This window comes from Crinia signifera, chromosome 5, assembly GCF_055691185.1.
Source record: "Crinia signifera chromosome 5, ASM5569118v1, whole genome shotgun sequence".
Lineage (NCBI taxonomy): Eukaryota > Metazoa > Chordata > Amphibia > Anura > Myobatrachidae > Crinia > Crinia signifera.
In genome coordinates, this window is record NC_139221.1 from 327,148,922 (window position 1) to 327,162,744 (window position 13,823).

The 13,823-nt window shown below is 49.4% G+C and overlaps 1 protein-coding gene across 4 annotated transcripts in view; it reads right to left on the reverse strand.

The window, feature by feature from the left end:
• The window catches only part of ADGRB1 (adhesion G protein-coupled receptor B1), a 399,558-nt gene that overhangs the window by 24,989 nt on the left and 360,746 nt on the right, over window positions 1-13,823 (reverse strand). For all 4 annotated transcript variants that reach the window (XM_083144946.1, XM_083144947.1, XM_083144948.1 and 1 more), the window contains 2 exons: window positions 7,141-7,312; window positions 706-801 (listed from right to left, as the gene is read on the reverse strand). In XM_083144946.1, the coding sequence (XP_083001072.1) occupies window positions 706-801; window positions 7,141-7,312 (268 nt within the window). The remainder of the gene's footprint in view (window positions 1-705; window positions 802-7,140; window positions 7,313-13,823) is intronic.

Sequence of the window (13,823 nt, forward strand, 5' to 3'; positions counted from 1 at the left end):
CCGCAATGGTAAATTGTCTCAAACTTAGTCAACACCTTGAACATAACATGAATCGTCTTTGAACGCACAGCCTTATAGCTCACTTCCTTGGCACATTCTGTACTCAGACTGCATGGCTTTCTCTGCATACCGATGGCTAATCTGGTGAAGTTTTGCTGCTTCTACAAATCTGACCACTAGAGGTCAGATATTTCCTAATTATGTGCCTGAAGCAGTGGCGAACATTACTCTGCATTCAGGACAAGGCCTGAAGAAGGCAACATGTATTCCCAAAACACTGCATCATTTAATTAAAGCAGTTTATCAGCAAAGCTGGGTTATCTGGGGATAATGGACTGTGTGTGGAAGTCTGATATATTCCCTTACTGCTGCATCTGCTCTGCAGGAAGCCTCTGCTGTGGCGACATTGCTGAAGATGCTCTGCTACAGCATTTCTCAAGCTATTCCCCAGATATAAGCCGGTATTAGCTGCTGCTGTAAGCACAATGTTTACGTACGGTGGACGCAGCCATTTTGGAGGAGCCCATGACATCATCACTGTGGCCTGATGCACAAAGTTGCAAGCAGGACTGACCATCTGCAGTCTCAAAGATATTGTGAGAACACTCAACCAGCCATAGAAGCATGCTAGGGCGAATCAGCAGCTCAGCATTGGAAACTAACGCATCTAATGACCTCCAAACAGTATAAAATACCAATAAGTACCATTAACTGAGCGTGTCCGTTCTGGAAGGAGCCGCCGGAGTCTCCATTGCCTTCTTCTTGTCGATCAACAACTCGACACTTCACCGCATCCTGGACCTAGGATAGGGATTCAAAAGCAGATTATGTGTCAGTGTCATATTCTTCTCATGTGTCAGCTGCAGTGTTCCTCTCATGTGTCAGCTGCAGTGTTCCTCTCATGGGTGAGCTGCAGTGTTCCTCTCATGTGTGAGCTGCAGTGTTCCTCTCATGTGTCAGCTGCAGTGTTCCTCTCATGTGTCAGCTGCAGTGTTCCTCTCATGGGTGAGCTGCAGTGTTCCTCTCATGTGTCAGCTGCAGTGTTCCTCTCATGTGTCAGCTGCAGTGTTCCTCTCATGTGTCAGTGTCATATTCCTCTCATGTGTCAGCTGCAGTGTTCCTCTCATGTGTCAGCTGCAGTGTTCCTCTCATGTGTCAGCTGCAGTGTTCCTCTCATGTGTCAGCTGCAGTGTTCCTCTCATGTGTCAGTGTCATATTCCTCTCATGTGTCAGCTGCAGCGTCCCTTTCATGTGTGAGCTGCAGTGTTCCTCTCATGTGTCAGCTGCAGTGTTCCTCTCATGTGTCAGCTGCAGTGTTCCTCTCATGGGTGAGCTGCAGTGTTCCTCTCATGTGTCAGCTGCAGTGTTCCTCTCATGTGTCAGCTGCAGTGTTCCTCTCATGGGTCAGCTGCAGTGTTCCTCTCATGTGTCTTCTGCCGTGTTCCCCTCATGTGTCAGCTGCAGTGTTCAGTGTTCCTCTCATGGGTCAGCTGCCGTTCTCCTCTCATGGGTCAGCTGCATTGTTCCTCTCATGTGTAAGCTGCCGTGTTCCTCTCATGTGTCTGCTGCAGTGTTCCTCTCATGTGTCAGCTGCAGTGTTCCTCTCATGTGTAAGCTGCCGTGTTCCTCTCATGTGTCTGCTGCAGTGTTCCTCTCATGTGTCAGCTGCAGTGTTCCTCTCATGTGTCAGCTGCAGTGTTCCTCTCATGTGTCAGCTGCAGTGTTCCTCTCATGTGTCAGCTGCAGTGTTCCTTTCATGTGTCAGCTGCAGTGTTCCTCTCATGTGTCAGCTGCAGTGTTCCTCTCATGTGTCAGCTGCAGTGTTCCTCTCATGTGTCAGCTGCAGTGTTCCTCTCATGGGTCAGCTGCAGTGTTCCTCTCATGTGTCAGCTGCAGCGTTCCTCTCATGGGTCAGCTGCAGTGTTCCTCTCATGGGTCAGCTGCAGTGTTCCTCTCATGGGCCAGCTGCAGAGTTCCTCTCATGGGCCAGCTGCAGTGTTCTTCTCATGTGTCATCTGCCGTGTTCCTCTCATGTGTCAGCTGCAGTGTTCCTCTCATGGGTCAGCTGCAGTGTTCCTCTCATGGGTCAGCTGCAGTGTTCCTCTCATGTGTCAGCTGCAGCGTTCCTCTCATGGGTCAGCTGCAGTGTTCCTCTCATGGGTCAGCTGCAGTGTTCCTCTCATGGGCCAGCTGCAGAGTTCCTCTCATGGGCCAGCTGCAGTGTTCTTCTCATGTGTCATCTGCCGTGTTCCTCTCATGTGTCAGCTGCAGTGTTCCTTTCATGGGTCAGCTGCAGTGTTCCTCTCATGTGTCAGCTGCTGTGTTCCTCTCATGTGTCATCTGCTGTGTTCCTCTCATGTGTCAGCTGCAGTGTTCCTTTCATGGGTCAGCTGCAGTGTTCCTCTCATGTGTCATCTGCTGTGTTCCTCTCATGTGTCATCTGCTGTGTTCCTCTCATGTGTCATCTGCTGTGTTCCTCTCATGTGTCAGCTGCAGTGTTCCTCTCATGGGTAAGCTGCCGTTCTCCTCTCATGTGTCAGCTGCAGTGTTCCTCTCATGTGTCAGCTGCAGTGTTCCTTTCATGGGTCAGCTGCAGTGTTCCTCTCATGGGTCAGCTGCAGTGTTCATCTCATGTGTCAGCTGCAGTGTTCCTCTCATGGGTCAGCTGCAGTGTTTCTCTCATGGGTCAGCTGCAGTGTTCCTCTCATGTGTCAGCTGCAGTGTTCATCTCATGTGTCAGCTGCAGTGTTCCTCTCATGGGTCAGCTGCAGTGTTCATCTCATGTGTCAGCTGCAGTGTTCCTCTCATGGGTCAGCTGCAGTGTTCCTCTCATGTGTCAGCTGCAGTGTTCCTCTCATGTGTCAGCTGCAGTGTTCCTCTCATGGGCCAGCTGTCGTTCTCCTCTCATGTGTAAGCTGCCGTGTTCCTCTCATGTGTCAGCTGCAGTGTTCCTCTCATGTGTCAGCTGCAGTGTTCCTCTCATGTGTCAGCTGCAGTGTTTCTCTCATGGGTCAGCTGCAGTGTTCCTCTCATGTGTCAGCTGCAGCGTCCCTTTCATGTGTCAGCTGCAGTGTTCCTCTCATGTGTCAGCTGCAGTGTCCCTTTCATGTGTCAGCTGCAGTGTTCCTCTCATGTGTCAGCTGCAGTGTTCATCTCATGTGTCAGCTGCAGTGTTCCTCTCATGGGTCAGCTGCAGTGTTCATCTCATGTGTGAGCTGCAGTGTTTCTCTCATGGGCCAGCTGTCGTTCTCCTCTCATGTGTCATCTGCTGTGTTCCTCTCATGGGTCAGCTGCAGTGTTCCTCTCATGTGTCAGCTGCAGTGTTCCTCTCATGTGTCAGCTGCAGTGTTCCTCTCATGGGCCAGCTGTCGTTCTCCTCTCATGTGTAAGCTGCCGTGTTCCTCTCATGTGTCAGCTGCAGTGTTCCTCTCATGTGTCAGCTGCAGTGTTCCTCTCATGTGTCAGCTGCAGTGTTTCTCTCATGGGTCAGCTGCAGTGTTCCTCTCATGTGTCAGCTGCAGCGTCCCTTTCATGTGTCAGCTGCAGTGTTCCCCTCATGTGTCAGCTGCAGTGTTCCTCTCATGTGTCAGCTGCAGTGTTCATCTCATGTGTCAGCTGCAGTGTTCCTCTCATGGGTCAGCTGCAGTGTTCATCTCATGTGTCAGCTGCAGTGTTCCTCTCATGGGTCAGCTGCAGTGTTCCTCTCATGTGTCAGCTGCAGTGTTCATCTCATGTGTCAGCTGCAGTGTTCCTCTCATGGGTCAGCTGCAGTGTTCATCTCATGGGCCAGCTGTCGTTCTCCTCTCATGTGTCATCTGCTGTGTTCCTCTCATGGGTCAGCTGCAGTGTTCAGTGTTCCTCTCATGGGTCAGCTGCAGTGTTCCTCTCATGTGTCAGCTGCAGTGTTCATCTCATGTGTCAGCTGCAGTGTTCCTCTCATGGGTCAGCTGCAGTGTTCCTCTCATGTGTCAGCTGCAGTGTTCATCTCATGGGTCAGCTGCAGTGTTCATCTCATGGGTAAGCTGCCGTTCTCCTCTCATGTGTCAGCTGCAGTGTTCCTCTCATGTGTCAGCTGCAGTGTTCCTCTCATGGGTCAGCTGCAGTGTTCCTCTCATGGGTCAGCTGCAGTGTTCATCTCATGTGTCAGCTGCAGTGTTCCTCTCATGGGTCAGCTGCAGTGTTCCTCTCATGGGTCAGCTGCAGTGTTCCTCTCATGTGTCAGCTGCAGTGTTCCTCTCATGGGTCAGCTGCAGTGTTCCTCTCATGTGTCAGCTGCAGTGTTCCTCTCATGTGTCAGCTGCAGTGTTCCTCTCATGGGCCAGCTGTCGTTCTCCTCTCATGTGTAAGCTGCCGTGTTCCTCTCATGTGTCAGCTGCAGTGTTCCTCTCATGTGTCAGCTGCAGTGTTCCTCTCATGTGTCAGCTGCAGTGTTCCTCTCATGTGTCAGCTGCAGTGTCCCTTTCATGTGTCAGCTGCAGTGTTCCTCTCATGGGCCAGCTGTCGTTCTCCTCTCATGTGTAAGCTGCCGTGTTCCTCTCATGTGTCAGCTGCAGTGTTCATCTCATGTGTCAGCTGCAGTGTTCCTCTCATGGGTCAGCTGCAGTGTTCATCTCATGTGTGAGCTGCAGTGTTTCTCTCATGGGCCAGCTGCAGTGTTCCTCTCATGTGTCAGCTGCAGTGTTCCTCTCATGGGCCAGCTGTCGTTCTCCTCTCATGTGTAAGCTGCCGTGTTCCTCTCATGTGTCAGCTGCAGTGTTCCTCTCATGTGTCAGCTGCAGTGTTCCTCTCATGTGTCAGCTGCAGTGTTCCTCTCATGTGTCAGCTGCAGTGTTCCTCTCATGTGTCAGCTGCAGTGTTCATCTCATGTGTCAGCTGCAGTGTTCCTCTCATGGGTCAGCTGCAGTGTTCATCTCATGTGTGAGCTGCAGTGTTTCTCTCATGGGCCAGCTGCAGTGTTCCTCTCATGTGTCAGCTGCAGTGTTCCTCTCATGGGCCAGCTGTCGTTCTCCTCTCATGTGTAAGCTGCCGTGTTCCTCTCATGTGTCAGCTGCAGTGTTCCTCTCATGTGTCAGCTGCAGTGTTCCTCTCATGTGTCAGCTGCCGTTCTCCTCTCATGTGTCAGCTGCAGTGTTCCTCTCATGTGTCAGCTGCAGTGTTTCTCTCATGGGTCAGCTGCAGTGTTCCTCTCATGTGTCAGCTGCAGCGTCCCTTTCATGTGTCAGCTGCAGTGTTCCCCTCATGTGTCAGCTGCAGTGTTCCTCTCATGTGACAGCTGCAGTGTTCCTCTCATGTGTCTGCTGCAGTGTTCCTCTCATGTGTCAGCTGCAGTGTTCCTCTCATGTGACAGCTGCCGTGTTCCTCTCATGTGTCAGCTGCAGTGTTCATCTCATGTGTCAGCTGCAGTGTTCCTCTCATGGGTCAGCTGCAGTGTTCATCTCATGTGTCAGCTGCAGTGTTCCTCTCATGGGTCAGCTGCAGTGTTCCTCTCATGTGTCAGCTGCAGTGTTCATCTCATGTGTCAGCTGCAGTGTTCCTCTCATGGGTCAGCTGCAGTGTTCATCTCATGGGCCAGCTGTCGTTCTCCTCTCATGTGTCATCTGCTGTGTTCCTCTCATGGGTCAGCTGCAGTGTTCAGTGTTCCTCTCATGGGTCAGCTGCAGTGTTCCTCTCATGTGTCAGCTGCAGTGTTCATCTCATGTGTCAGCTGCAGTGTTCCTCTCATGGGTCAGCTGCAGTGTTCCTCTCATGTGTCAGCTGCAGTGTTCCTCTCATGTGTCATCTGCCGTGTTCCTCTCATGTGTCAGCTGCAGTGTTACTCTCATGGTTCAGCTGCAGTGTTCAGTGTTCCTCTCATGGGTCAGCTGCCGTTCTCCTCTCATGTGTCAGCTGCAGTATTCCTCTCATGGGTCAGCTGCAGTGTTCCTCTCATGGGTCAGCTGCAGTGTTCCTCTCATGTGTAAGCTGCCGTGTTCCTCTCATGGGTCAGCTGCAGTGTTCCTCTCATGTGTCAGCTGCAGTGTTCATCTCATGTGTCAGCTGCAGTGTTCATCTCATGTGTCAGCTGCAGTGTTCCTCTCATGGGTCAGCTGCAGTGTTCATCTCATGTGTGAGCTGCAGTGTTTCTCTCATGGGCCAGCTGCAGTGTTCCTCTCATGTGTCAGCTGCAGTGTTCCTCTCATGGGCCAGCTGTCGTTCTCCTCTCATGGGTCAGCTGCAGCGTTCCTCTCATGTGTCAGCTGCAGTGTTCCTCTCATGGGTCAGCTGCAGTGTTCCTCTCATGGGTCAGCTGCAGTGTTCCTTTCATGTGTCATCTGCAGTGTTCCTCTCATGGGTCAGCTGCAGTGTTCCTCTCATGTGTCAGCTGCAGTGTTCCTCTCATGGGCCAGCTGCCGTTCTCCTCTCATGTGTCAGCTGCTGTTCTCCTCTCATGTGTAAGCTGCCGTTCTCCTCTCATGTGTAAGCTGCCGTGTTCCTCTCATGTGTAAGCTGCCGTGTTCCTCTCATGGGTCAGCTGCCGTTCTCCTCTCATGGGTCAGCTGCAGTGTTCCTCTCATGTGTCAGCTGCAGTTTTCCTCTCATGGGTCAGCTGCCGTTCTCCTCTCATGTGTAAGCTGCTGTGTTCCTCTCATGGGTCAGCTGTCGTTCTCCTCTCATGGGTCAGCTGCTGTTCTCCTCTCATGGGTCAGCTGCCGTTCTCCTCTAATGGGTCAGCTGCCGTTCTCCTCTCATGGGTCAGCTGCCGTTCTCCTCTCATGGGTCAGCTGCCAGGCATCTCTGGATGAATAATCCATGGGCAGCCAAAGTATGAATCATGCTGGGCCCACAGAGCACATACAGCATGTACTATACAGGTAAAGCAGGATGTATTGCAGCATTGCAATTCTGTAAAATTTGGGCTTTTGTGCGCCAAAACTGTCATGTTGTCAGCGGGCCCAAAACTTTGCACCAATTTGCCCATTTTACTAGTTTAAAACGTAATGTCACTCATGCCAATCTGCAGGACAACAGAATATCGTCCATTGGGAACCCATTTCTTAAACGCACCCAAAAACATTTAATTACCCCACACGGAATAGTCGCCCTAATATAGTTGATGAGGCACTGGTATCACGCCCAGCGGTTATCCGAGTGCGCACTCACCTCCCGCCGCAGTATGCAGTGCACCATGACTATAACAAAGCCCTCCAAGGAGTCGAAGACCGCGAACAGGATCTGGAAGAGGGCTGAGCGCCGGTCTGTGATGGCAAGAACTGCGGACATCCAAGTCAGCGCCAACAGCGGCAACACCACACACGAGCTCCACAGCGAGGCCCTAAAAAGGGAACAGAACATCACAGGTAAGGTTCAGCAAACTCCACCCCCCCACCCCGAAATGCCAGTTACCCCAGTGATCCACAAATAGTGACCGCAACAACAAAAAATTCCAAGGTCAAAGGAAGGGTATCACATGCCAGCTGCCACTGATCCACAGTGCCCAGCCGATGCCGACTCTTAGTTCGGCATCGTCTGAGGCTATAACAGAGCCCAGGCCCTGGATCTCTGCAGCTATTTCTGATTAGATGTACAGAGAACAGACCTCTCTTGGTTGCCGGGTATTCCATTGGCTGATACGGGACACTCTGCTTTCAGGCGTGCCCTGGATAGAACTGGTTCCCATGACCCTTTATGGGAACATGCAATTAATACTAAAGTAAAAGAAAATATAAATAATCCCAGTCTAATTCCGCATAGTTAAAGCAGACACCGGGTTCCTACCATTTGTATTATGCACGTGCATTTGAGATATGAGTTCCGCTGGATGGAACGCCATAGTAGTGGCGTTTTGTAAGAGGCGGGAGGCTGCGGCAACTTGCGTTCCCTCCAGTAAAGCACAATGCATGGAAAGAGACATCATTTTCCACAAATTAGCAAATGGATTAATTATATGGTTATCCGATGATAGGCAGACGATATCTCAGTCCATGATCAATTGGCCGACACCCAAAGGTTGACACGAACAAGGTTGAAATTGACAAAAGGTGGACAATGCACAATGGCAACACTGTCGAAATGTCGACATAAGCAAAAAATCGACATGACAATAGTCAAAGCATGAAAAGGCCTACATGAGTTTTACGAATTTTTTATATTGTTTTATTTTGCCCATCCACGTGGACTCATGACCCAAAGCATAGTGTGCTTGAAAAAACTCATGTCGACATTTTCACGTGTTGTCCTTTTCCATGATGGGTTCTTGGCTGTAGTTACCTTTTGTCAATGTTGACCTTTTACAACCAATCCCATGAATCCAGTTGTGCTTTCTAGGATGGAGATGGGGGAACTCTTACTGTATAGATCCCCTCATCTAGAACCTATATCACAATTAACTATTATGATCTGTCTCAAGGTAAAACTCAATTTTGGGGCAGCTCTTCCTGTCACAAACATTCCCCCCCACATGATCAGTATTACCAGCTGTGGATGCCCCTCCAATGACCATATCAAGTGGATCCATCACCTACAAAGAGTGGAAGCTGACATTGTACGGGCTGTACCAGTTTCAAATCCGTCAGTTTGCTAGGATTTAGTGACATCATCGATCTCACCATCTCCTAGTGCATTGATTGGCTGAGGGCCTCAGTGATGTCACTATTCCACGAAATTTGACTGAGCCCCCCAAAATGTCATCCTCCAACATGTGCAGAAGATGGATCCGCTTTAATAAATAGACGATGCGGTCAGACTCCAGCCAAGGACTCAAACAGTATGACAAAAGCACGGCTTGGGCTCAATATACAAATCTGTATCGGAGCAAAGCTGGCGGAACGCGTCTGTGTATGTTATCCAACAGTGTTTAATGGACGGTTGATGAATGGATTGGTCATGTTATAATTTTGATTAAAAAAAAAAATGCACTGTGCAACCGGTCAGTGGGGATAAATATATATTAATGGAAATAAAGGTAATTAGGGTTAAATTAATCAGGGAGCACAGCTGACACGGCTCCACAGGCGGTTCCATCCAGCGGTGCTTCAATAATATACAGGTACATTTAATTCTTTGCAATTGGTTTAAAAAATAAAATAAAAGAAAAAATAAACACTGTGTTGCAATAACCCAAAGACACAGAAAATCTTATGGTTTTATGGAATATTTTTTTTTCTTTCACCAGTAAAAAATTTTTTATTTCCCTATAAAACTACTGCATAAGCATTCATATATAATCAAACGTTAGCGAAAAGGTCATTTTGCCCGAGGCGTCGTGTTCCAAGGCTCTCAATGTTTTACAATCTTGATGATGACGGACTTACAGTAATCTAAAAATTTCAGCGGGATTAAAGAGAAGATTTCGCCCGACGGCAGACATTCCCGGGAAGTAATCTGCCAGAGTCACCGTTTCTGTCACAAATGAGGTTAATAAAAATGACACACACGTACATGCAAGAGCCAAAATAGCAAAATAAATAGGAAGGAAAAGCTGATGGATGGGGAAAGTTGTTAATAACTTTGGCGTTGCGCTTGAATTGCTACATAACGCCTGGCGGGATGCTTTAAGAGCTAATCCCTTTGATTGCGAATGATAACCGCTGCTGCAGCTTGGCCGTCTCTTCTCAGGCAACGAGCTGATCATTAGGCAATAAGTGTCATAACTGGGTCTTCGAGATTCCGCGCACACATCAAAATATCTGTTGGAGAATAAATATCCGAAATCACCCCATTTTTAAAGGGGTTTCCTTCTTTTTTTTTCCCCCAACATGTCTACTGCCAGTTCTACATCCAAGTTGTCAGAGTATTCCGGTGTATAGGGTATGGCAGTGGTTCCCAAACTGTGCACCTCATTCTGATTGACTCGCAATGTTGCGAATTTTGCAGCCTTGCAAGTCCATCAGACGCCCCCCCCCCCCCTAACTAATGGGGTTGGCCGGCACCCCCCACCCTTCTCCACCCCCGCCTGCTGTGTAGGGTGCGTGCGTCCGGTGAAACGGAAGTTTGCCATGGGTGCACGCATCCCGCTTCTGCATATGTGCAGAAACGAGCAGACGCTCAACATTGGTCCTCCGTGCGAACACACCGAGAACTAAATGGATCTGAATAAGGTCCTGTGTGTCTAAGCACCCAGGGGTGCCTTGAGGCACTTGTAAGAGGGTGACCTGAGCTGGTAGTCATGGACCAATTAAAATCATTTATGGTGATCGGAACAGCGAAAACCATTCCTTGCGGTTTCCATTGATAAAGATGTGGACAAACAGTATCAGTATAACTGGAACTAAGGACATTGAGCCTGATTCAGGTGCGATCTGTTGGGGCCGAATTTGACCTTCACTATGACTTGTATGTGGGGGAAAGGGCGCACCACCTCTGTGGTGTCTTAGGTCTGCAGGCACCCTGTGAGGATAGCGGGCTGATGTCAGCTGCCTGCCCCCTGCACTATCACCCAATTTCCATGGGAACACCCAACGTTTTAATGGGAATGCCCAGTGGCGTAACTACAATTGGGGCGCCCCCCACCTGCCACTGAAATGTGTGCGCCCCTCCTACTCCCCCTCTCCCACTCACCCGCACTTACACCCTCACCGCTGCATCTTCTGCCGCGACGATCCGTTGCAGTCCCGGGCCGGCTTCCAGGACCTGCTGCTATCTTCTCCTCCTCTCTCTGAATGTCACATCCAAAATGGCCGCCGCCTTACAGCAGACCATTATTTAGGATGGAGGAGGAGGTCGCTGCCTCATCTAGCATCCTTAATAACTGTCTGCTGTGAAGGGGGCGGCCATTTTACAATTGAGCAGACAGGCACTGGGGGCATCAGAGATTCGGCGGTGGCGACAGCTTCTGCAGACCCCGCGGCACCTACACTTCCCTCCAAGTGACCACGGGGGCTGCGGAGCTATTACTATGCCACTGACTGGGCGTTACAATGGGCACGACCTTTCGCCACACCCCCGCCTGCAGTGCTATGTGCAAACAGCTGCCGAATAATTAATTCACCGTGGCCGCACGCACCAAGCAGCTGCACATGCGCATAACCGTATATGCGCATGTGCAGTCACACACCAACGCTCCCTGCGCGAACACACAGGGGACCGAATGCACCAGAATAAGGTCCATAATGTATAGAGCATGGATCACTATGACATGTAATATACAGCAGGGGGCGCACTATCACATATAATGTACAGTAGGGGGCGCACTGTCACGTATAATGTACAGTAGGGGGCGCACTGTCACGTATAATGTACAGCAGGGGGCGCACTGTCACGTATAATGTACAGTAGGGGGCGCACTGTCACGTATAATGTACAGTAGGGGGCGCACTGTCACGTATAATGTACAGTAGGGGGCGCACTGTCACGTATAATGTACAGCAGGGGGCGCACTGTCACGTATAATGTACAGTAGGGGGCGCACTGTCACATATAATGTATACTGTAGTACATGGATCACTATGACTTGTAATATGCAGCAGGGGGCGCACTATCACATATAATGTACAGTAGGGGCGCACTGTCACGTATAATGCACAGTAGGGGGCGCACTGTCACATATAATGTATACTGTAGTACAGTGGTGGCCTACCCGTGGCTCTTGAGCCTCATGCGGCTCTTCCCCTTGTAAAGTGTGGCTCCTGCTCCCACTGCTGCCCACCGTCCGTCCCAGTCCCCCCTGCTGCCGGTTCCCTGAATCCCTCCTCCTTCTGAGGGGAGGAGAGCGCGCATCGCGCATCTCTCCTACCCCTTACTGTGCATCCTTGTGACTGGGCCATCCGCCAATCAAAACTCGTGGGCCAGCAGCCAATCAGGAGCCGGCCAGCAAGCTTTGATTGGTGGACGGCCCAGTCACAGGGAAGTGAGGGGGAAGGAGACGCGCGGTGTGCTGTGCTCTCCTCCCATCAGTGACATGACAGGAGGACTGCAGGGGGACGCCAGACTGTCCTCTCCCCGCCCGGCAGCAGCAGCAACAACGGTGAGTGCTGCTGCTGGGAAATTTGCACTGTGGGGGCATAGCAGATTGTGGCACTGTGGTGGCATAGCAGTTGGTGGCACTGTGGGGGCATAGCAGTTTGTGGCACTGTGGGGGCATAGCAGTTGGCGGCACTGTGGGGGCATAGCAGTTAGTGGCACTGTGGGGGCATAGCAGATTGTGGCCCCGTAGGGGCATACCCGGCACCGTGTGGTGCATACCTGGCACCGTGGGGGGCATATGTGTATCTGGCACTATTGGGGGCATATGTATATATGGCACTGCACTATTGGAGGTATATTTGTATCACACCCACCCAAGGGGTCAAAATAGACTACGTCCCTTTTTTTGGCGCATGCGCCTTCGGCGCGCGCATGATGTCGGCTCTTTAGCTTGACTACCGTTATTTTTCAGCATTTTTACCTCTGACCGGTTGGCCACCCCTGCTGTAGTACATGGATCACTATGACTTGTAATATGCAGCAGGGGGCGCACTGTCACATATAATGTACAGTAGGGGCGCACTGTCACATATAATGTACAGTAGGGGGTGCACTGTCACATATAGGGGGAAATTTACTAATATGGAAAACCTAAAAATTCGTATTCGTATTTTACCTACGACCGATTACGAATGTGTACGAATGTTATTGTTGTAGAAAAAGTCGTGTTCCGGGCTTTAATTTACTATGTAGTCGTAATTGAAAAATTCGTATTTTTCGATGTCGTAGCCATTCGTATTTTTGTTTTACAAATGTTTCGTATTTTTGTAGAATCGTAAATTGAAATACAAATGTCCTAGGGAAGTTTGTTTAAAAACCAGGATATTTTACGAATTTTCGTGAAATGAAATACAAAAAATTGTATTTAATTCCACATGCATCACTATGAAAATGAAACCAGAATCGTGATTGGTGTATTTGTTTTACACTTGGGAGGTCTCTCACAGCCATATATAAGTCGTGGAGGCGCCAAAACTTCAGTTTAATGTATAGCACACACTGTTTGCATTACAACACAATAGCACAGGTTAGGTCTGCAGAAACACTGCAAACCACAATACTCATCACTCTTTACAAGCGTTTGCCACCATTTCTGCCCTTGTAATTCCCAACCTTACTTTTCCAGATATTTGTTCCCAACACTTACATCAGACATAACATCTGTAAGTGTGTACAGAACTATATATATATATATATATATATATGCAGACAATAACATAATATCTGCTCATAACCTTCAATACGAATTAATGATTCTCCTCACCTAATTTGACACACCCTTGTTTGCACAGCTCATCAGTGCAGCAGCTGACATCATTTCTTCATTACTCTGAAAGTCCAGAAGGTTACTGCTTTTCATCCTGGTTTTAGCCATTTGCAATATTACAGTGTTGTAAACATTATACCCACTAACTGCAGTTTTTATTGATCATGTGACCTGCTAATTGAATGTGTATTAATGCTGTGCGTCACTGATCTTGTTTAGGAAATCACAGGTTCAATCACATACATGTATGTTTTACTGTGTGAGTGCTTCAGGTGGGCTTTATCTGCTCAAGGGTTATTAGTGGACATACATTTATTCTGCTCTCAGCACACCAAAATTTCACAATCCACATTTTCAAACTCTTGTGCAGTGCAGGTGGGGCAGATGTAACATGGATATAAACAGTTTTATATATTTCTATGATTTTTAATTCCTGTGCAGCCTAAATAATGTACTTATTTGTAAAAACACAGCACTTTACATTTCTGCTTCCACACACCCAAGCCCAGGGCTGGCGCCACCACTAGGCAATGGTTGGAAGCAGGGCAGGAGGGAGGGCTCACTGCGCTGTGCGCAGTTCAGTCCCGATGCATGTTAACAACATTTTCCTCCACGC